The 25,194-nt window shown below is 44.2% G+C and overlaps 1 protein-coding gene across 1 annotated transcript in view; it reads left to right on the top strand.

The window, feature by feature from the left end:
* Positions 1–9,604, top strand: part of LOC141112117 (PRKC apoptosis WT1 regulator protein-like) — a 100,321-nt gene extending 90,717 nt beyond the window's left edge. The window contains exon 7 of the mRNA XM_073604584.1: positions 7,578–9,604. Coding sequence (XP_073460685.1) covers positions 7,578–7,664 — 87 coding nt within the window. The 3' untranslated portion in view covers positions 7,665–9,604. The remainder of the gene's footprint in view (positions 1–7,577) is intronic.
* Positions 9,605–25,194: the final 15,590 nt, after the last annotated feature.

Below are 25,194 nucleotides of genomic sequence, written 5' to 3'. Positions count from 1 at the left end.
AGCCAACGCGTTTCCCCTGTAAAATGCGTCTTCAGGGGATAGAGGCACAACACGGGACATGCATTACTCCCTTAAAATGGATGTAAATGCTCACATATACCCAGTGATGTGAACAGCCTCAGATGATACACAGAGATGAAACAAATCCTCCTACATAAGTTTTACATGTATATCTGCTGTCTTCAGCTTTATATACTGTTTGTGTGCACATTGTGTTAGAATTTTCACTTCCTCATTTAGCAGTAGCAGTGTAGTGTTGGATTACACTGGGAGACAGCTAATTGGAGGAAAGGCACACACTCCCTTCCACATAGGCAGAGACTTTCAGAGCTCTGCTGTGAGTAGAGCAGCTTTCTGCTAATCTATTTGTTGCACCCACCCTGACACAAAATTCAGGCTGGTTATATCTCATGTGTTCGAGAACTTGTCAGAAGTTACCATGCTGATAACAGAAGAACAGAGCAGGAGAAAGACACAGGACTTAATGCTTTGGAGAGAGATAAGAAAACACTGCAGATATATTTGCCCAGCTCAAATTTCATGAATCCTGTTTACATCCACTTTAAATACAGTCCAGGAAAGGGATACTCATTCACATTTTAGCTGCTTTTTGGGGAATTGGACACACATTGCTTGCTCCACCTGCAGTATCCCCCTCCTGGACTTTATTTAAAGGAGTAATGGATGTCCCCTGTTTTGCCTCTATCCGCTTAAGACGCTTTTTACAGGGAAACACGTGGGCTGGGGCTGAACACATGACATCTTTATGCAGGCTGGCGCTGGTGGTGCTTATCGCTAGTTTCATCCCTGTGATTGTCTTTTTATTGTAAGTACATTACCTTATTAAAAGTGTATGATTTTAAAAATACTGCACCATGGTGGTTCCTTCTTGCTTTTAATCCCTCTGTGCTTAGCACATTTACACAGGACCATACTTATATGGAGTGGGGTGCCTGGACATTTGGTGCTGTAGGACAGCTTGGCGCCCCATGATCTCTAATGCCGCGTACACACGGCCGGACTTCCCGACAGAAAAAGTCTGATGGGACCTGTGTATGCCCCATCGGACTTTTTCTGTCGGCATTTCCGACGGACTCAGATATAGAACATGTTCTAAATCATTCAGTCGGAAATGCCAACGGAGTTTAGCTCGTTGGCAAGTCCGGCCGTGTGTACGCGGCATAAGCGGGATCAGTGTCTCTGGTAAGGAGTTTACATGTGAGCGGTGTGACTCCTTGGCACCCTTTTTTCCTGTTGCACTGAATGCTCTTCATCTCACACTTTGAAGTGTGTCTTATCCTTTTCGGTTTTCCATCTTGATTTTCGACTGTTCCCCAGGATATTTATCCATCTGTACCGACATTATACACATATTTAAATTTTTTTTTTGTTGCTTTATTCACTTTTATAATCTTTGTCTTTGTCACTAAAAAACACACACACTCGTATATGCTTTTGTATTCATATTTTAATAGTCCATATGTATATTTATCCATCTGTATGGATATATATACTTTACTGTATATGTTTTTTGTTTTGTTTTAGGTTGAGGGTGAATTATCATATTATAATACATATACTTTAAGGCTTGAGTGTCTTTTGACACTTCTAAAATAATACTTAACTTCTTTATTGAATATTTATTTATTTATTTTTTAATCAGGTAATTTTTATTGAGAGATGTTTGCAATTTACAACAAGACTGAGACACAGAAAACATTTCCACTAAACATGCGGAAATACAAAACAGACATTTTGAGAAAAAGAAAAAAAAAATTCAAGTAAAATATACGAATTCCAGATTTTACAAACATTTTCATGTAAAACTTTCCAATATAGAAGTGGGTTGACAATGGCAATCCTTTTGTGCCTTATTGGTAACAATTTGAAGCAATAACCTATACTCAATTTTGCGACCGTACCAGGAAGGCATGTGCAAACCTTTATCCCAATTAAGGGACCTACACTACTTCTATCTTTCCACAGTATTATCTGCAAGCATGTTATGCCCCGTACACACGGTCGGACATTCCGACAACAAAATCCATGGATTTTTTCCGACGGATGTTGGCTCAAACTTGTTTTGCATACACACAGTCGCACAAAGTTGTCAGAAAATCCGATCGTTCTGAACGCGGTGACGTAAAACACGTACGTCAGGACTATAAACGGGGCAGTAGCCAATAGCTTTCCTCTCTTAATTTATTCTGAGCATGCGTGGCACTTTGTGCGTCGGATTTGTGTACACACGATCGGAATTTCCGACAACGGATTTTGTTGTCGGAAAATTTTATAGCAAGCTCCCAAACTTTGTGTGTCGGAAATTCCGATGGAAAATGTGTGATGGAGCCTACACACGGTCGGAATTTCTGACAACAAGGTCCTATCACACATTTTCCATCGGAAAATCCGACCGTGTGTACGGGGCATTAGAGTGAGTAGACAGATTGAAGTCCAGCCATAGCGACCACATTTTTTGAAATTTTTTGGGGCATTTCCTATGTTTGTATGTCAGTGATTATTTTTAATTAATTATTTATTTTCAGATTGTATGCACTAAGCTTACACTTTTGGTACCTTCTCATGGTAATAGTATATGGTATAACTTTATTGTATGCACAGTAGCACTTTGAATTTTAAAGCGTGCCCACTTTAGTTGAAATCGCTTTTTTACATCTAGTATCTTGATCGTGTAATGGATGCAGCAGTCCTTATTTATATTTTATTTGCTAGTGCAAGGAATTGATTTGGTTTGTCTTTAATATTAAATTGTCAACCTGTAAGATACCCCGTGTAGAAAAAGGGGTTTGTCTGAGGCCTGTAATTGTAGTAACTGTAGTTTGTCTGTGTTGCTCTTTGCAGCGTATGATAATGTCAGTAATCAAAACCAGCATATTGCTAAATTCAGAGCTAACTGAACAGAGCTCGAAGCATCCCAAATACAGTAAATGAACGCAAAGTTTAAATGATACCAAATATTCAACTGTCTTACTTTAAAGGCTGGCTAGATGATTGTTGTAAAGGCTGGCTAGATGATTGTTGTAATTGTTAGGAATCATAGCAGGCACTGTTAGTCTAACATCTAAAGGTTTATCTATATTATATGGGGCTTTGTATTTCTGGGCCTCCTGCCAGCTTGAAGGATAATCTGTAAAGGAAGAGCAGCATCCAGGCTGCCCGCTGGAGCAGGCAGTCTCCGGGGTCCTTACCATATATAGAAGAGAGCGGTCTGGGTGCCTAATTTTAGCAAAAATGCACCAGCTTACCTTTTAAATCAAGGTCATTGTGATGAAAGCCTAGTTTAATTGTTTAATTAAAGAAAAAAGTGGCAGCTCTTATCTGAGCTCTTGACTAAACTACTGCTCCTCTGATTTATTAGAAGCAAAGCTCTAATAAAGATAAAAAATGAAGAGATTTATCTATCTATCTATCTATCTATCTATCTATCTATCTATCTATCTATCTATCTAGTCTGTCTACGCTATATTACCAAAAGTATTGGGACACCTGCCTTTACACGCACATTTAACCACTTCAATACCAGGCACTTAGACACCTTCCTGCCCAAGCCAATTTTCAGCTTTCAGCGCTGTCACAATTTGAATGACAATTGCGCGGTCATGCTACACTGTACCCAAACAAATTTTTTATCATTTTGTTCCCACGAATAGAGCTTTGTTTTGGTTGGTATTTGATCACCTCTGCGATTTTTATTTTTTGCGCAACAAATAAAAAAAGACCGAAAAATGTTGAAAAAAAACAAGTTTTTCTTTGTTTCTGTTACTTTGTTTGTGAATAAGTACATTTTGTTCTTCAATGATGGGCACTGATATGGCTGCACTGACGGGCACTGATAAGGCGGCACTGATGGGCACCGATGAGGTGGCACCAATGAGGTGGCACTGATAAGGCGGCACTGATGGGCACCGATGAGGTGGCACCAATGAGGTGGCACTGATGATGGGCACTGATAGGCGGCACTGGTATGCGGCACTGATGGGCACTCGTAGGCGACACTGATGGGCAATCATAGGCAGCACTGATGGGCACTCATAGGCGGCACTGATGGGCACTTATGGGTGGCACTGATGGGTACTTATGGGTGGCACTGATAGGTGGCATGGATGGGCACTGATAGGTGGGCACTGATAGGTGGGCACTGATAGGTGGCACTGATGGACACGGATGGGTGGTACTGATGACACTGATGGGTGGCATTGCTGGGCATCCCTGTTTTGTAATGCACCACAGAGGTGCCAGTCAATGCCCATTTGTGGGCACTGATTGGCATATTTTGGGCATATTTGTTCACATGTGGATGGCCATGGGGGATGTACCTGGCCATCCACATGCTGGGGGATTCCCTGGTGGTCTAGTGTGGGCATCTGGGGGAGGGCTGCGCTGATAAACAATCAGCGCAGACCCCCCCTGTCAGGAGAGCCGCTGATCTGCTCTCCTCTACTCGCGTCTGTCAGATGCGAGTGAGGAAAAGCCGATCAACGGCTCTTCCTGTTTACCTCGTGATCAGCTGTGATTGGACATGGCTGATCACATGGTAAATAGCCTCCACCGGAGGCTCTTTACCGAGATCGGTGTAGCAGTGTTTCACACTGACACACCGCACCACCGATCGCTGCGATGCGTGCCCCCACGGGCACGTGGTGGCTGTTATCCTGAAGGACGCCTAGTCAGGATAACTGAACCACTGCCCGGCCGTCATTCTGCTCTAGGCCAGGCAGGAAGTGGTTAATGGCATTCCAGTCTTAGTCCATAGGGTTCAATATTGAGTTGCCCTCCCTTTGCAGCTATAACAGCTTCAACTCTTCTACGAAGTCTGTCCCTAAGGTTTAGGAGTGTGTCTATGGGAATGTTTGACCATTCTTCCAGAAGCGCATTTGTGAGGTCAGGCACTGATGTTGGGCAAGAAGGCCTGGCTCACAGTCTCCGCTCAGAATCAGATCACATTTTATGGCTAATTACTGCAGAAAATTTCAAGAGGTTTCCATACTTTTTCTTGTCACTATATATGAATTTTTTCACAGGCAAGTTATTGTATCTGTGGTGGGAGATCCGCATCAAAAATTGCTAGTGTCTATATCCTGACAGAGCAAATGAACATACAAAGTGATCATTACATGTTAGTCATGAGATAGTATTGCATAATTGCCTATCTATGAAGTACAGCACCCAGTAAAGTAGAACTCTAGGTAAAAAGAATTGAAATACATCACTATCTACTGTTACTAATACTTAATTTATTTGTAATTCAGGCATCCTTGTGATTTTCTAAACTCTGCCACACTACACAACCAGTTTTCTGAATCTCCACCTGTTAGCATTTTGCTTATATACACAGATGCAAGCACCATTCTCATATTATACTGTTGATTACATAGTTAACCCCTTCACGCCTAAGGGTAAAACAAATCTTAATGCCTAAGTACAATTTTGACACGTGTTGGTAAAGCCACACATATCACCACAACTACTTTGTGCATCCAGGTGGATTATACCTTTATTATACCTTTTTCAGAACAAGTTTTTATTATCGAAGGAAAACTGGCCCAAAATAGTGAAAAAAAATCTCTTTTTAATTTAGTTGTATATTTCTTGTTCTTGTACCATAACCTACCACCAAAGAACAACCCAAAATAAATTCTCCTTCTCCTGATAATCACAGCGATACCACATATGTGTATGTCAGTTGTTGTATGTACCCGTAGTACAGCCCAGAAGCAATAGTGCACTTTTTTTTTTGTCCTACCCAAAACACACCTTTCACTGATACTAATTTAAAAAGAAAAAAAAATCCTGCCCAAAATATACTGGCACTGACCTTTGACCCTCACTTGACCCAAACACTAACCCTGTCACTGTAAAGCAAACCTTGATCTAGGTATTTTTTCTTTATTTTTTATTCTTTATTTTGTTTAATTTTTTTTTTTTTTTTTTTTACACACACTGTTTTTTTGTTTTTTTTACCGCTCTGCAAAGAAACAGAAAGATACATTGCATCTTTCCTCTCCATTCACAGAGAGAGAAAAACACAGGGTCAGGCTACACAGTGACTGATCACTGCGGTAGCCAATCAGAGACTACCACAGCGATCAGGTGACCCGGAATCGGGAGATCCGAGTCCTGATCGTTAGTATGGGGCCCAGGGCTCTCAGTGAGATCGCGGTCTCTGTGCTGGGAGCTTGTTCCCAGCAGAAAGGGAGATACGCATATATGTGGCCCAACAGAAAAAAGCCCAGTGCAATGGGGTCCCATATATGTGTTACGTTTGCGGGAAGGGTTTAGATAGTTACATAGTTGGTAAGGTAGAATAAAAACACCAATCCATCCAGTTCAACCTGTGCATGTATGTTGCTACCAGTTTCAATATCATTGTACATTATGTTCACTAAGCAACAGAACTAGAAGATTTTTTTTAAATTAATTTACACTCTCTACTGACACCACCAGCTGCAGAAGGGAGTTCCACATCCTTACCACTCTAACAGTAAAGAACCTCTTGCGCAATTTAAGATTGAACAGTTTCTCATCCAGCTTCATTGTGTGGACATGTATCTTCTTTAGGGACCTAAGAAATCCTCCCAATACTAAGGGGAAACACAGAGGGGCCCCAGACTAAGTGCAGTATGATTAGAACTCAAAATTATTAAAAACAAGACAAATGGCAACTCACATCTTAGTTGATAAAAAAGGGCATGTAGGCCTCCGTAGTGACATCACTTCCAGTCCGGCACCATCTTGTGTTCCACGCAAGTTAATGCAGCGGTCGGCCGCTTCCTTTTGCTTTCCAGCCACACAGGCGCACCAACAGATGCTGCCAATCCACCAGGACCACTCAGGAGAGCCTGAGGACTGACCAGAATGATTTCCTACATGCCCTTTTTTATCAACTAAGATGTGAGTTGACATTTGTCTTGTTTTTAATAACTTTGAGTTAATTTTGAGCGTAGTAAACACAGTTTACTATGCTTCAGTTGTGAATGAACACAGTGAGTGATTGGTACCATTATGTTTATTTAGAAAAGAAAGGGGCTGGTAAATTACATATTTACTGGACCCTTCCTGCTCTCCATCCTGAAACAATCCGCCACAGCATTCTGCGGGAGAGGAGGGGAGGGAAGCCAGCAGCACTGCGGGGGGGGGGGGGGGGACATGGGGACACCCAGAACACCCTGTGCAAATGCCTATGGGCAGAGTGATGATGGTGCCTTATTGTCCAAGGAACAAACTGGAAGCAGAGAGGTGACACAGAAAGCTGACTTGCTGAATTAGGATAAAAATGTGTCAACTGTCTGTACAATGTGGCAGATGTGAGTATGTCATAAGACTGGCTGAACAGAATTCCAAATTCTTTAATATATATAACCATAAACATACTGTATATGTACTTAAAGGACAGTAATGCGTCTGTAACACTTAAGGGGAGGGATCGCTTACTTCCGACACTGTCCTTGATTTGTTGGCTTGTCATGTTGGACAGTGGGAAGGGCAGTCGGAGGCAGGCGAGCAGTTGATGTGCATGTGATTTCATGGTTTCTAAGCTGTACCAATTCTCATGACAGAAAATGAAGAAAGCCGGGGATGATAACATGAAACTGAAAGAAGAAAACCAAATGCTTCTTAAGATGATGGGCCAACTGAGCAGCTAAGACCATAGCCTGGGACCTCTCTCCAAATGGTGATAGAAAAAGCTGTTCACTCACTAGGTCCAAAAATTCAGTTGGCAATCAGGACAGGACTGTAATGAAATGATGAATCTGAAGGGAAGACACACAGGTTGTATGGTGAATGAGCTGAACTTAGGAGAACCCAGGAGACTCTTGGATACATGGGTTCAATGATGTTGTAGAAGAAAAACAAAGTTTCTGCAATTTGCAAAGTGCTGCTTGGTTTACACATTGCTATTGAGGTTTATTTATTTTCACAGGGCTATTGGTTTGTTCTTCCAGTCAAAGAGCAGTGCATTGCATAACAGTATAGCTAGAGCCTTTGCATAAGTGTCAGCACACACAGACATTCCCCATTGATGGGGTAACTGTACAATCATACTTTGTTGCTTTAGCAGTTAGGATATAGGCAGCATGAGGTTTGCCTAAATGCACTGATTCATATGCCATGTCTGTATCTTCACATGACTGGTTTATAGCTGATGTCCCCTGTGTTGCACCTACACAATAACACCTCCAACTACTTGCCTTACTTTACTTATTAAAATAAAACACACCACACCTTCTGGATTAAATGGCTATCAGGCCCCTTTATTAACAAATACCAAATTTACAAAAATAAACTCCATTTAAATATATATATACCACCTATATAAACCCAACTTTTAAACTACTGTTCTGTCTAAGGTTCGAGAAGGAAGGAAGGAAGGTATATCTACCGCAACGGCTGCACCACCACCATCTCAGCATCCTGGCCCCTATCCGTGATCCCACTAGCACAGGGACGAACTCTTGGCACCTTCTTGCCACTGCAGCCCGATGACCGGTAGCCCATTATTTCCATCTAGGGTACCCATACCGAGATAGGTCCAACCCATCCTTCCACCATTCTAACCTTCCTGAACCAGAGACCCATGCCCACATAAACCAATACACGCAACTTTACCCACAACCAAACAGCAGGGAGGGTGGGTGAAAAAAAAACCCTACCTATATCTTCACCTTTTCTCTGCTGCTCCTGAATGAATTAAACCCCTCCCTCTGCAGGGGTCAAAATTATCTCCAACCTCCCCTCCCCCTGACCAATGACCAGCACTCCCCCTCCCTTTTTCCTACCTCACTTCCCATTGTAACAACCTGGTGCTCACCCCACAGTTGTCCCCAGTCATGCTAGCCCTTCGCCCAAGAATCCCTTTAGCTATGGGCCTGTTCTTTAAAGAAGACCTTGTACTCCAAGCTAGGTCCACTCCTTTACTAAAAACTTCTCCTCTTTGCTAACATGCCCAAAACAGTTTGTTGCATAAGGTTCATTCATTGCATTTCAGTGCAAGGTCCACTTCAGACGGACACCATTTGTCATGACATTCTTGCATCCTTAGGCTACATGTACACTAGCCACTTAAGGACCGAGCCGCTTTCTGAGATTTGTTGTTTACAAGTTAAAAACAGTTTTCTTTTGCTATAAAATTCTTACAAGCGCACTTTTTTTTTAAAACATACACTTTTTTGAATTCAAAAATAAGACAACAGTAAAGTTAGCTCAATTTTTTTTTATATTATGAAAGATAATGTTACGCCGAGTAAATTGATACCCAACATATCACGTTTCACAATAGCGCCCGCTCGTGGAATGGCGACAAACTTTTACCCTTAAAAATCTCCATAGGCCATGTTTAAAAAATTCTACAGGTTGTGATGTTTTGTGTTACAGAGAAGGTCTAGGGCTAGAATTATTGCTCTCACTTTACCGATCGCGGCGATACCTCACATGTGTGGTTTGAACACCATTTTCATATGCGGGCGCTACTCACGTATGCGCTCACTTCTGCATGCGAGCTCGTCGGGACAGGGCGCGTTTAAAAAAAAAAAAAAATTTCTTATTTATTTTACCTTTTATTTTTTATTTTTACACTGTTTTTTTTTTTTTTTTAAATGTTGTCACTTTTATTCCTATTACAAGGAATGTAAACATCCCTTGTAATAGAAAAAAAGCATGACAGGACCTCTTAAATATGAGATCTGGGGTCAAAAAGACCTCAGATCTCATATTTACACTAAAATGCAATAAAAAAATAAAATAAAATTTGACATTTAAAAAAATAATTAAAAAAAAATAGCCCTTTAAGAGCTGTGGGCGGAAGTGACGTTTTGACGTCGATTCTGCCCTGCATTGTTATGGAGACGGGTGGGGGCCATCTTCCTCTCACTTGTCTCCATACCTAACAGGAGACAGGATGCGATCGCCTCCGCCGCTGCCGACAGCTCCGGTAAGCGGCGGAGGGCACCGGATCACGGCAGGAGCGGGGGCCCCTCTCCCACCGATAAAAGTGGTCACATGGCGAATCCGCTGCAGAGACCACTTTTATCTTGTAGCGGACCACCCGCTGAAGAAGAGGATACCAGGGTTATGGCAGCTAGCTGCTGCCGTAACAACGATATCCTCCTTCAAACAGCTGACTTAAAACTGCTGCAGGTGGTCCGTAAGTGGCTAGACTACCCTGACTGCGGTCGTGAGAAAACGCAAAATGCATTAAGCACTGCAAGCCACGTTTTTATTGCGATTTTTCTGCGATTTGCGGTTTCCCGCAGTGGGCGGTCAAAACATTCCTATGCTTACGCAAATCTGCATTCAGGAGAGGGAGGTTTAACCTCATCTCACCTCCTAAACTCTGCTAAAAGCCTATGTGTATATGGATACATAGGCTTTTATAAGGGTTGAGTTTAGGAACTTTGCAAAACAACTCAAGTTTAAGAGCTGCCAGGAGCTGCTAGTGTACATGAAGCCTTAGGCTGGCCATACACTAATAGATTTGCGAATTAATATTCCTACAAAAATTCTCAGCACATTCAAAGATTTGGCGAGTGCAATTCGCAAGTAATTTGCTGAATGAAAACTACATACACTTCTGAGAAAAACTTTCCATTTTGCATCCTGAATTTCCTTGTCACAACACTCAAAAACAAACATTGATACCATAGCTCCCAACTGTCCCTGATTTCAAGGGACTGTCCCTGATTTGGAGCAATGTCCCTCTTTCCTCTTCATTTGTCCCTCATTTTGGTCTGATCTATATAGTTGCATATAAAATGCACTTTTTATCCTTCAAAAAGTGTTTCCCAGTGCTAAACCTTTCATCCAATTTCTAAATTGTTGCAGTTTGTAGATTTAAAAAGCCAATATAAAGGAATAGTAGTGATAAATAAAGCCCTTGTGGATTTCATTAACCTTTTCTGGGGGTTAATTCTCCTTTAAGGGGGTGTGGCAGGGGTGTGTCCTATGCCTACATACATTTGCCAGTAGGTGTCCCTCATTCCCATCTCAAAATGTTGGGAGGTATGTGATACTAAGAATTCGAAAATCTAAAATTTTCAAGCAAAATTGTACTAGATAGTGACCAGCTTTACTCAGTAAGGCAGTGTACAGTGTACTTAAAATGGTTCTAAAGGCTAAAGGTTTTTTACCTTCATGCATTCTATGTATGAAAGCAGAGGCGTAACTAGAATCTTCAGGTCCCCGTTGCAAGAAACCATAAAGGGCCCCCACCAGGGGTGTTGCTGGGTCTACAAAAGATCTCGGGCTAGAGCCCATAGCAGCGAAGTAAAGAAAGTCATACACATATAATATACATGTGTGCGAGTGTATATATATGTATAAATATATATATATATGTGTGTGTGTGTGTGTGGATCCCCCACTTACACCAGGGTCCCCAGAGAGCCTCCCCTTACATCAGGGTCCCCGGAAAGCCTCCCCTTACATTAGGGTTCCCAGAGAGCCTCCCTACTTACATTAGGGTCCCCAGATCCCCCCTCCATACATCAGGGTCCCCAGAGAGCCCCCTTACATCAGGGTCCCCAGAGAGCCCCCCCTTACATCAGTGTCCCCAGAGAGCCCCCCCTTACATCAATGTCCCTAGAGAGCCCCCCTTACATCAGGGTCCCCAGAGAGCCCCCCCTTACATTAATGTCCCCAGAGGGCCCCTTCCTTACATCAGTGTCCCCAGAGAGCCCCCCCTCTTACATCAGTGTCCCCAGAGACCCCCCCCACATTAGTGTCCCCAGAGAGCCCCCCCTTACATCAGTGTCCCCAGAGAGCCCCCCCTTACATTAGTGTCCCCAGAGGGCCCCCCTTTTATATAAGGGTCCCCAGACAGCCACCCCCCCCTCCAGAGGTTCCCCTGTACCTGGCTGGTCTCCACTGTTTGTGCCAATCCCCAGCACATCTCTATGGGAGGTGACGATCGGCAGCTCTATGGTGTCCAAGGGCACACAGGATCTCCCTGGGGCTAGTAATTCTCTTCCTCAGTGTATACAGTGGAGAGGGGAGGGGCCTCTGACCCGGGCATGTATCAGTAACCGTGTACAATCACTTGTACACTGAAGAGTGAAACTGATAGATTCTCAGGTCTGAGGCCCCTCCCCTCTCCACTGTATAGACTCAGGAAGAGAACTACAAGCCCCAGGGAAATCCTGCCGCCCTTGGACACCATAGAGCTGCCGATCATCGCTTCCCACCTCCCCCCACTGCATTCTAAATGGACATCCAGAGGTGCAGGGGGAGAGGCCGGGTCCTGGGCCCCACCTACAGCGGCAGAACGGCAGGGCCCAGTCGCAAGTGCGACTGCAGTGACTGTGAAAGTTCCGCCACTGTATGAAAGGCAAAAACCTTCACTGTGTAGCTCCCCCTGCAGCCCCACCCTATACTCACCTGAGCTTGATTCCGACACAGTGATGTGCATTAAAGCATAAGCTCTTCCGGGTTTCTGACTCCTTATTGGCTGAGAGTCATTGGCTCCTGCTGCTGTCAGTCAGCAGGGGAGTGGGGCCGTGCCACGCTCTGTGTGTCCCGTAGCTCAGGAGTAAACACACACGAGTGTCCCTAGAGCAAGCAGCTAGCTATGGAGGCACTCAGCAGGGGACGGGGCCTGTAGGACCGGTGGAGGACCAGAGAACAGGAGGATCGGGGCTGCTCTGTGCAAAACCACTGCACAGAACAGGTAAGTATAACATGTTTTTTTTTTTTTTTTACAAACACTTTAAGTCGTGTAGACTTCAGTAACCAAAGGCAATTAGTAAGGAACAGTATTGCATCCAACCTAACAGTAGTGAACTAAATTTTGATGTTTTGCTACAGGTTTCCTTACTTTATGCATCATCATTGCTCTTGATAAATCATGGATTGCTCCCAAAGATTTAATATATTTCACCAAATCCTCCTGTAATAAAATTGATAAGGCCTTCACTTGTTCCTGATCAATCCAAGCAACGATTATCGAAGATAGAATGCAATTAAAGAGGAACTGCAGTCTGCTCATATCATTTTGCAATAAAAACATCTTTGCCATTCTGAAGCTTCCCTCCAACCACTTTGCATATTATTTTATATAGACTGTGATTCTGTACTTGCCAAATAGGCTGCAAAAATCTCCCTCCACTAAGTCTGGCTGCAACCATTTTAACCGTGGGCAGCTGAAGCTGCTGCATGTTCACTTCTTGGATTTACACAGACATACACCTCCAGATCTGCATCTCTCATTGGCTCTCTTATGACTCATCCCCCCTCCCTTCCTGACAAACTCTCACAAGAGTGAGAGAGAGAGAGCTGTGCATGATGTCATAAGCCTAGGCTAACGACCAGACAAGAAACAGGAAGTGGGCTGTATAAGGTATTTACTGGCAGGAAAAAAAATGTTTTACTATGCAAAGTTAAAACAACAAGGGCAGAAGATTTAATAGACGGAAAGATGAAAAATGACTGAAGCTCTGCTTTAAGCACTGTGCACTTTTTGCTCTGTCGCACTTATGGCATATTAATGTGTAATTTCTTGCTTTACATAGTTTACTGCCCCACTTCCAGGGATAATCCCCTGATTTGAATATGTGGAAATGTGTGTGATTTCAAACACTAATTACAATTTGCAATAAAAGACCATGTTTTTTTTCTGAATGCTAAACAGGTTTCTTTGTACTATTGATTTTCATGATCTTAGCACTTTATGCATTTATTCTCTAAAATAAAAACTCAGTAACCATTAAAGCCTAAGATTAGATAAAAACCAGAAGAACAAAAAATTAGCACAAGGGTCAGTACTTAAATTTAAACTGAAGTGTCCCTTGTGTTGGTGCTTGCTGTCATAGTTGCCCTCTGCCCCCTCCCATACCCCACAACCGCAATCTTCTGGTGCTACGGGGACTAACAGAGTGCCCACTATGTCTGCCCTTTCTGCCTCCCTCCTATATTCATAGGAACTGTACTTTCATCAATAAAAAGAAACGGAGGAGGCGGACCTTTCATTTATTTGCTTGTCCTCAATTCATAGAGCACTTCTCTTTCACAGAAGCTATAGTATAACATCTGTGAATGGAGAGGTGGGGCGGAAAGGGCGGGAATAGTCGTCACTTTTGATGAGTGCCTGTGACAGGTCCCTCAGCTTTACAAACCACCGCAGCTGTGGAAGATTATATTGGTGGAGGGAGGTGGGGGGTTGGTTGAGAGGGCAGAGAGTTTCAACTATGACAGCTGGCACAAACACAAGGAACACTTTAGATTCTATGTAAGTATAGTCCCTTGTGCTGATTTTTTTTTTTTTTTTACGTGTTATCTAAACAGAAGTTGTGGTCCTAAGAGGGGAGCGGGGGTACCCGGAATCATAGTGCTGGCAAGTTAAAGCAGCATGTAGGGACACACGATACAGTAGCACTTACCTCCCCCAGTGATGTCATAACACACGGGGCCCCTAAACTTTAAAGAAACTCATAACACACCTGCTTCCCATTCACACCTGAGACCTTGTAACACTAACGAGTCACATGACACCAGTAGTAGAAATGGCTATTTTGGCCCACTTTGGACATTTTTTACTTAGGGCTGTACTCACTTTTGTTGCCAGCGGTTTAGACATTAATGGCTGTGTGTTGAGTTATTTTGAGGGCTGTACACTCACTACTTTACATTGTAGCAAAGTGTCATTTCTTCAGTGTTGTCACATGAAAGGATACAATAAAATATTTACAAAAATGTGAAGGATGTACTCACTTCTGTGAGATACTGAATATATATATATATATATATATATATATATATATATATATATACACACACACACACACACACACACACTGGTCACCCATAACATTATGTCCACCCACCTATTATTGAGTTGCCACCAGAACAGAACACCCTTTTGCCACCAGAACAGGCCTGACTCTTCAAGGCACGGGCTCCTCTAAACCTTTGAAGGAATGCTGTAGTATCTAGCACCAAGTTGTCAGTAGAAGATCACTGCCTCCACCAGTTTGCCTTCTTCCCATAGTGCATCCTGGTGTCATCTCTTCCCCAGGTAAGCGACACACACACACTTGGTTATCCACATGATGTAAAAGAAAAGAAAACGTGATTCATCAGACCCGAAGACCTTCTTCCATTGCTCATTTGCCCATTGTAGGTCCTTTTGGCTGTGGACATGGGTCAGCATGGGCCCCCTGATTGGTCTGCGGCTACGCATCCCAATACCCAACAAACTGCGATGAACTGTGTGTTCTGACACCTTTCTATCGGAACCAGCATTGGCTTTTTCAGTAATTCGAGCTAGAGTAGCTCTTCTATTGGATCAGAATACACAGGCCAGCCTTCGCTTCCCACATGCATCAGTAAACCTTGGACCGCCCATGACCCTACACTGTATGTATATGTATAATTAAAATTCAGAAAATACAGTAATTGATAATACAATTTAGTAAATATTATATAATGGAATTGTAGCGTTCCACAAAAATCTGAAACACTATGATGAGGGACTAGGTTTCTGAAACATGATCTAATCCAATGAGGGTCATTTACTAAAACCGGAGAATGCAAAATCTGGTGCAACTATGCATAGCATCAGTTTCCAGGTTTTATTGCCAAAACTTAATCAAACAAGCTGAAGTTAGAAGCTCATTGGCTACCATATACAGCTGCACCAGATATTGAGTGTTCCAGTTTTAGTAAATCTCCCCCAATGTGTCTTGATAAAAGTGATCTAGCTACAAAAATGGAAAATTTCTTTCACTGAGCTGCTTAGGTGAAATTTGCTTGAAAGAAAACTATGATTTTTCTTTTTTACTTAGTGGTAGTATTTTTGACTTATTGTGTGTGTGTGTGTTGTTTTTTATTTTTTTATTTAGGATAGTTTTGTTTTTCATTTATTGTTCTTTTAAATTGTGTTTTTTCTTTTCTATGCATTTGATAATGCATGTACTGTTATGTTAACTTTTGTTCGTGCTAATGTTTTTTCACTGTTTGTTTTTGCTTCCTGTAAAAAAAACAAAAAAAAACAAAAAAAAAAAAAACCACACACACACACAAAAAAAAAGCAATACAATAAGAAGACTTTAAAGCCCACCACTGCACCCTTAAAAATTGCCTTCATTTAAATTTAACATTTTGCCAAATGTTCACAATTTTCACCCAAATTTAGGGGAAGGTAGTGACTTGTAGCAACACAGTGCACCTTTGAATGGCAGAAGGGCTTATATCTACAGGGACATTTTATTATATGCCAAAAAAAGAGGTCCACAGGTGCTGCAGCTAAAGTGTTGATGGGCAAGATCTGAGATCTGAGTATTCCTTTTGCACATGGGTTTAAATACAGAAATGGCTTTCATACCTGTGCTTTTCCAACAAGTAGGCCTGTCAAGTGAGCAATATTAGTATGCAGTGTCCAGTGTGACTTTAATGTCACATTCCTATAGTCAAGTCACAGCGTGAAGGGAACTGGGAAACTGTGAAATAAAAACACACATTCAACATCAAACTTTTCCAAATATTAAAGTGACCCTGTCAGGAGTGTTAATATCCCAAGAGAACTTACTTTTAAAGGCCAACTCTGAGCAACTAAAAAATGATCACTTACCAAGGGGGTGTACGTGGATTAATTGCTGATTTTGGTCTAGGGAAACAAAACAAAAAAATCCAAACCTCCGCCGCTCCCTGCATCTAGACTTCTTCTCCCCCACACTGCAGCAGTCTAGGGTCCTGATGTCAAGACCAAAGCAGGGTCTATTGCCGGGACTTGGACATGATGGGGCTTAGGGACAGTCCACTGCTGGAGCATAGGGGAGCACTATCTGCTGAGGGAGTGGAAGATCAGGTAAGTAAAATTATTTCTCCTCTCCCCTGGACAAAATGAGCTATTAAACCTTGCTATTAACCCGCACAGTGCGGGTGCAGCCCCATCGCAAGGGATCATTTTTTTAGTTGTCCAGAGTTGAGCTTTAAACATAGCCTTATCCGTCTGTCGGTCTGTTTGCTGAAATGTAACCCGCTGACAGGGGGATCATTTTGCTCTAAGCCAAGCTAGCATTAGTCAGTATCATATTAGTTGTGCTATTTTGGTCCTCAAGGGGGCACTGTAAGCCAGTCAGTGTCCTAGATTGCGTAACGTATTATTGACATTTACCAATTTATAGTAGGCAGTGCATTTTTAAAAGACTATAAGTAGTGGTTAATGTTAAATATAATTTTTATTAACATAATGTTTGGTGACTACATAGACTGGCACTCATAATGAGTGAATGCAAATACTCATGAAGATTTTAAACAAATCAGTAAGTAAATTGCAATATAAGAAATCACAAAAAAGGGTCAGTATCTGCAAAAGTGTACAGTTTGTGAGGGTAAACACAGTTATGGGCGAGCGGAATGAAACTTTTATATTTCTAAACAGAATTGCAAAGAGAATGGGCAAAGGAAATTTCCTTCGAGCAGCCCATGGTGCATATATTCACTGCGCAGTCAGAAAACCCATAAAGGACAAGTGCACAATAATATTCATGAAAAGAATTGTAAAATAAAAGAAGAGATTTTTTTTTGTTAAAAAGACGAAAGGGAAAAGTGTAGCAAGAGGTAAGAGAAGAAGGGATGGAAAAAAGAAAGAAGAAGGAGTAATAGTAGAGACGAGTACTCTTGGATTCAGATGTAAAAAGAACAAATGAGGATCAAAATTTATTGACCAAGTCTATTGCTCAGTTTCTCAGATGCGGAGTAATATATCCAAATGTACCAGAGACTAGTAGGTTAAAATCTCCTGTGTTTTCGACACTTCCAAAGCACTTTTCAGGTGCTTCGGAAGTGCTGCCCATTCATTTCAATGGGCAGGGCTTTTTGGGAACGCTAAATACAGTGCTCCCAACCCGCCCCAATCATGCTGCTTGAAGGACTTTTCGGAACTTCCCGCAAGCGCACCTCCCGAGTGTGAAAAGTCACACTTGAATGAATGGGAGGCGGTTTTCAGGCGCTTAGCAGAGGCTATTTCTAGCGCTAAAGCGCCTGAAAACCAGCCCAGTGTGAAAGGGGTCTTAGGGTGTGGCAGAAGTTCTCTTCCAGTGTTTGGAGATTAACTGTCTAGCTGCCGAGAGAAAGAATTTAAGCAGGCTAGTTCTCTGAAATGTAACCGTGCCTGGAAGGATAGACAACAAAGCTATGGAGGGGGAAGGGGTAAGGGGCTCATCGTAGATCTCTGTATATATCTGGAAGATCTGTAACCAGAAAGAGCGGATACATTCACACCCCCACCAGACATGCAGGTATGTTCCTTTCATCAGCACAGATCCGTAGCCGTTGGAAATATCCGGTTCATAGTGACCAGGTCACGATACCACCTGGATAGTAGTTTATCATTTTTCTGTCGAGCGTAATCTGAGATTGAGGATTTGTGGGTAAAGAGAAATGCAGTGTGCCAATCTCTGTCAGGAACCTCAAACCCCAGCTCTCTGGACCACACTCTAGTGAAAGCATAGGCGTGCGCAGGGAGTGTGCCTGGGCACACCCTAATCACCCCCTGCAGTGTAGATTCCCCTGCTGCCCGAACCCATGTCATTTACCGGCCGCTTCCTTTTCTGAATAAGCACAGTGAGTGATTGGTACAGATCATGCATTGTGTTCATTATTAACTGAAGCCTAGGCTGCAGTTTATGAATGAACAGGAAGCCACTCAGTACAGAGCATTTCGCATTCATTAACTGTCTAGTGAAGCTGACGCTGCAGAGAAAGGGGCTGTGGAATCTCTGTCCTCAGCCCCTTTTCTCTGCCAAAGGTGAGACAAAACCCCTGATATTTTACCAGAACCCCCAGGAGGGCTCCTAAGGCCCCTTTCACACAGGCTTGTCCGTGTACGGACTCCGCTCACTGTGCGGAGATGGACCTGTCAAAGCCCCACTGTCCTTCATGGAGATCGGATGAAAATGGACCGCCTGTCCATTTTCATTCGATCCTATCTGATCCGATTCTCCAGATGGTTGTAAAATAGGGTTTCCATCCGCTTGGATTTCATGGACAGGATCGGATAGCGGCGGATGTCAGCAGACATGTCACCGCTGACGTCAGCCGCTCCATAGAGGTGCATGGAGCGTCTGCTCAGCACCGCTTGAAAAACTGACAGGCGGACCTCATTGGAAAGCCATGTGAAAGGGGCCTATAAGAATTTACTGTAAAAAATTAAAATTAAAAACTACTGACACTGCCCAACTGACACCAATCAATTTTAAAATGTTTGTGTACATTTATAAGTGTGTGTCTGTCTGAATATACTATATAAATATATATATATATATATATATATATATATATATATATATATATATAGTATATACACACACGCATATGTGTTTAAGCTTTGGGGTGCACACCCTAATGCAATAGTCTGCGCACACCAATCAGTGAATGTAGGAGGTGTACTGTGAGTGTGAGCCAAAATTGATTTGTAGATCGCTGATAGAGTGTGGTGGGAACCTCTGGGAGGGTAAGCAGGCGATTAAACTTTAATAAAGGTCTGTGGGTTAAACCCAAGGTAAATATCGACTTGTGTTGACAGTTGAATTTTTTGTCTATTAGTAGTGGTTAAAAGCAATATATCAAAATGATATGTTAGAAGGCTGGTATTTGGCTAGCCTGAATTTGTAGGAGGAGTTTGGGGCTTATAATCCCCCCTTCTGCCCTACACTCTCATCGGCTAGCATTTCCGGGTTAGGATAGCAGTCGATGTGTCACTTCCAGTTCCGGTTCCAGTTCAGGCTCAGTGCGGTGTCTCTCACAGGCAGCATTCTCTGGGTCTGTATGCTTTCAGGCGGGTTGACAGTGAGGGTAGCACAGGTATAGACACTGCTTTATCCTGGATCGTACAGGTGACGGCATTTCTGGGTATTGGACGGTGGGGACCAGGGGCGTAACTAGAAATAACAGGGCCCCATAGCAAAATGTTGTATGGGGCCCCCCTGCAAACAGCCCCCCCCCACAGCTGCCCTAGTGTCAATGTAGCGTGACCTGTGCCACATATAGCGTGACCTGTGCACAATGCAGCGTGACCTGTGCCCAATGCAGCGTGACCTGTGCCCAATGCAGCATGACCTGTGCACAATGCAGCGTGACCTGTGCCCCATACAGCATGACCTGTGCCCAATGCAGCGTGACCTGTGCCCAATGCAGCGTGACCTGTGCCCAATACAGCGTGACCTGTGCCCCATACAGCGTGACCTGTGCCCAATGCAGCGTGACCTGTGCCCAATGCAGTGTGACCTGTGCCCAATGAAGCGTGACATGTGCCCCATACAGCGTGACTTGTGTCCCATTAAGCGTGACCTATGCCCAATGCAGCATGACCTTTGCCCAATGCAGCGTGACCTGTGCCCAATGCAGCGTGACCTGTGCCCCATACAGCGTGACATGTGCCCAATGCAGCATGACCTGTGCCCCATACATCGTGACCTGTGCCCAATGCAGCGTGACCTGTGCCCCATACAATGTGACATGTGCCCCATACAGCATGACCTGTGCCCCATACAGCGTGACCTGTGCCCAATGCAGCATGACCTGTGCCCAATGCAGCATGACCTGTGCCCCATACAGCTTGACCTGTGCCCAATGCAGCGTGACCTGTGCCCCATACAGCGTGACCTGTGCCTCATACAGCGCAACCTGTGCCCGATACAACGTGACCTGTGCCCAATGCAGCGTGACCTGTGCCCAATGCAGCGTGACCTGTGCCCCATACAGTGTGACCTGTGCCCAATGCAGCGTGACCTGTGCCCAATACAGCGTTGCCTGTGCCCAATACAGCCTGGTCTGCCTGTGTCCCATACAGCCTCACCTGTGCAGAGGAAGAGGCAAGCCACCTGGATCAGCAGAGAGCGGGATTTCCCACTGTAATAGCTTTCATTTGAATTTCCCGTCTTCCCGGGGCTCACGTCACATAGCCCCACCTCTTGGCCTGATGCCTTTAATGACATCACACGTCCCGCATTGGATTGGCGTTCTGTCTATCAAAGGCGCCGGCCCAAGAGGTGGAGCTATGTGACATGAGCCCCGGGAACACTGGAAGTTCTAATGAAAGCTATTACATCGGGCAATTCAGCTCTCTGCTGATCCGGGTGGCTTGCCTCTTCCTCTGCACAGGTGAGGCTGTATGGGGCACAGGCAGACCAGGCTGTATTGGGCACAGGCAACGCTGTATTGGGCACAGGTCACGCTGCATTGGGCACAGGTCACAGCTTGCCTCTTCCTCTCCTCTCTCTTCCCCTGGCTGGGAGACTGTGCCGGCAGTGCTCTCATCCTCACTGGGCCCCACTTGGCTGCGGGCCCCATAGCGCCCACATGGGTCGCTATGGTGGTAGTTACGCCCCTGGTGGGGGCTTTTCGGTGGGGACACTCCACTCATCTCCAGCTCTCCTCAGGTGGTGGCACGACTCCACCTGGTGGTGGTGGCTTGGCTGTCAGCACAAGTACCACTGCAGGTATTTCTACAAAGGACGCAGTATTCTGGTCAAGGTAGGTGCGGAGCCAGGATGTCGGGGGGGAAGGAGGCATGCAGGTAATTGCCATCAGGGGTCACATGCTCTGTATGGTGAGGATCTGTAAATTTGTGGCTCTTTTGGTGTCTGCTGCATTATTGCTTGCCAAGGTTTCACTTGCCACCTGTCATCCACGTGCAGGTTGAACCTCTGAGCCAGTACATGGGTTGCTCTGGGTTAGTTGGCTAGTCTCACCAGCACCAGAAGCCTCAGTTCAGGGAAGCGCACTGGCATTTCTCGAGCAGCCTGCAGAGTCTTTCAGTTCCACAGCTTGGTGGCCACGTCTTCAGGTCCTCACTGGGCTGCCACTATCACGCACGTTTTAGCACCTCTAACGTTACAGACGGGTCAGGGCACGTACAGCCTGGTTCATCCAGCCCATTTGGAAAAAAAAAAAATCTCTCACGGTTGCTTTTCCATCGCAGGTTCACCTTTATTTCTCCCACCACAGAGCACACGTTTCACTCTGTTCAGGTGGTTTTACGTTTTGGTCATTGCATTAATTTAAAAAAAAAAAAATGCTTGTATATTCCATCGCTTATTCAATGCATACGTCATGATGTTGTTACAGGTGGATTCTTCATTTACATTCAGGAACGGCAAGGTGTGTTCTGTGTGTCTCATGGTCATGGGTCGTATAGCTAGTTACATCACATACCAAGATCTGTCACGTCTTCAGATCCGTACGGGCTAAGATTTTATTTTTAAATGATTGTAATAGTTACAATCTTCTTGCCTGTACATCATACGTCATACGTTGCATGTCACTGCACATTCTTATTTTCTGCCTATCACAATCTGTAGGTTCCAAGCTCTGAGTGTTCGTTTTTAATTGTCTGTCTTGGCGCAGCAGGTTACTCGAGCTTGCTTACTGCATACACACAGGGGGTTATGGTCACTAGGTGCACCCTCACGCGCTGTTCCTGTTTGCTTTGTTTACAGCACCTACATTCTTCATACAGAGTTAGGCCCGGTAGGGTATCATTGTCAGGAACTCATTTTGGTTTGGTCTGATGATCTCTAGTTGGTTTATCTACAGATTTGGACATGTTGCAAGTATCGGACAGCGATGAATTTGACTTCATCCCTCCTACTGCAGTTAGGAATTCAGAGCATGGCAGCGCTCCATCCCTAAGGAACTGGACTATACTGAAGCTCACAGCAGAGCTCCAAGCCCGTCCCAGCCTCAACCATCCACTAGTGCAGAGCATGTCTCCTTGCTCACGTCACTAACCCAGATTCATACAGTTCTAAACACTCTCTCTACTTCAGTACAACTGCTGTAAGATAGGATGGACTTGTTTGATGCCTGCCCAGCCACAGTGGAAGTTTTAGCTGCTCCCATAGCCTCTGTGCAGGCTGGCATCTTGCCAGGTAATACCAGTGTGCCGTTGCCTGTAGCTGTTCCTTCACCACTAGCAGTGCTGCCTTCCGTGTCCCCTGAGCACTTCATCCCCACTAACCTCAAAAAAGACATCTTAGAGGGGAAGGACATAAACCTGGTGTCCCTGCTCATAGCTTCACAAGACATTGTTGAGAACAAGTCTTATGCCGCGTACACACGATCGGACTTTACGGCATACTTGGTCCGGCGTACTGGATTTCGTCGGACAATTCGATCGTGTGTGGGCTCCAGCGGACTTTGTTTTCTCAAAAGTTTGACGGACTTAGATTTGAAACATGTTTCAAATCTATCCGACGGACTCGAGTCCGGTCGAAAAGTCCGCTCGTCTGTATGCTAGTCCAACGGACAAAAACCGACGCTAGGGCAGCTATTGGCTACTGGCTATGAACTTCCTTGTTTTAGTCCAGTCGTACGTCATCACGTACGAATCCGTCGGACTTTGGTTGATCGTGTGTAGGCAAGTCCGTTCATTCGGAAAGTCTGTCGTAAAGTCCGTCGAAAAGTCAGCCGGGCAAAGTATGCCGTAAAGTCCGGTCGTGCGTACGCGGCATTATGCTTGCAGGGAAGTCTCTGTGGTTCTCAAAGCTAGGGATCCGAGACTCAATCGTAAACTTAACTTAGCAGAATGTGTTCTTTCCTTCGGCATTTATAGAGATGTCATTTGTGCTGTCAGTCCCGGTAGGAGAGAGGAGTTGGACCTGTATCTCCACAAGGTGGTGGACCTAGCTCACAAATATGGTGGCTCCACGTTCTATGACTATCACCGGTCTTTTTCGGTGAAAGTTGCAGCTACATGGGCACAGTTTCAGATGGTCACATGTTGGAACAATATTGACATGGAGCTTTTCTGTAGGCACTTTGCCAATCAGAAATCTCCAATATGTGGCAATTGCCAGTCATCAGCTCACACAACTAATTGGTGTCCCAACTTGGAACATTCCTTGCCTACAGGTTCTAGGCAGGTGTCCAATGGATCCTCCACAGGGCCGTTGGGTCAAGTAGATAAACTTGGCAGACCCATTCATTTTCTAGGTAAATCACAGCTATGTAATAATTTCAATTACATGGTCTGTAATTATAATCAATGCAGACTCCTTCATATCTATGCCAACTGTTTCAGGGCACACCCCAAGTCAGCCTGTCCCCTCAAGTCATCCAGCTCTTCCTGACTGAGCCACGTCAACATCACCAGGTTAGGTTTCTGGTTGGTACACCATTCACCCCCAGCTCTCAGACAATTCCTCATGGAAGGGTTTTTCCGACGGTTTTCATACGGGTCTCATCACATTGCCATTGGGGTCTTTTAAATGTCATAACTTGTTATCTGCTGGCAGCAATGCCCGGTTAGTAGATGAATTGGTACAGGTTGAGGTATCCAAGGGTTTTGTCATAGGGCCGTTTCTCTCTTCGCCTTTCAGCATGTGGAATGTTGGTCCTATCGGTGTGTTGAAGGGTAAATTTTCAAATAAATACCGGTTGATCCATGACTTGTCTGCTCCTCATTCCGCTCGCATACCTAGCCTTAATTCTCTTATCCCATCAGAAGAGTTTTCGCTGCAATATTCGTCAGTGGATTTTGCCATTCAGTGCATTTTGCAGACAGGTAGGGGCACATGGTTATCTAAAGCTGATATATCTGATGCTTTTAAACATCTCCCCATCAAACCAGCTCTCTGGCAATGGCATGGTTTTAAATGGCGTGCAGGGCCGATCCTAGGGTCACCGGCGCCTGGGTGCAGAAATATTTTTGGCGCCCCCACATGGGCGTGGTCATCTTACCAACTCCTCCCCTTTACAAATGTTTCTATGGCAACGACTCAAACACAGAGATGCTCCCCTAAGAAGTCTTTGTTACCCTGGGATCCTCCTGTGATCTTTTAATAAAGAAAATACAGGAAGAGGGTACACTAATGAGACCTGGAGGGGGGTCTCTCTGATGCACATAGAGAGGGTTTCTGTTAGAGAGTCTGTTAGAAAGAGCCCCCAGACATAGTACAGGAGATGGTCAGAGACTGCAGACATAGTACAGGAGATGATCTGAGACTGCAGATATAATACAGGAGATGATCAGAGACTGCAGACATAATACAGGAGATGGTCAGAGACTGCAGACAAAGTACAGGAGATGATCAGAGACTGCAGACAGGATATAAGAGATGATCAGAGACTGCAGACATGGTACAGGAGATGGTCAGAGACTGCAGACATAATACAGGAGATGATCAGAGACTGCAGACATAGTACAGGAGATGATCAGAGACTGCAGACATACTACAGGAGATG

The sequence above is a fragment of the Aquarana catesbeiana genome, linkage group LG11 (genome assembly GCF_042186555.1).
Source record: "Aquarana catesbeiana isolate 2022-GZ linkage group LG11, ASM4218655v1, whole genome shotgun sequence".
Classification (NCBI taxonomy): Eukaryota; Metazoa; Chordata; class Amphibia; order Anura; family Ranidae; genus Aquarana; species Aquarana catesbeiana.
Note: the sequence above shows the minus strand (reverse complement) of the source record. Positions and strands in the feature narration are given on the sequence as shown.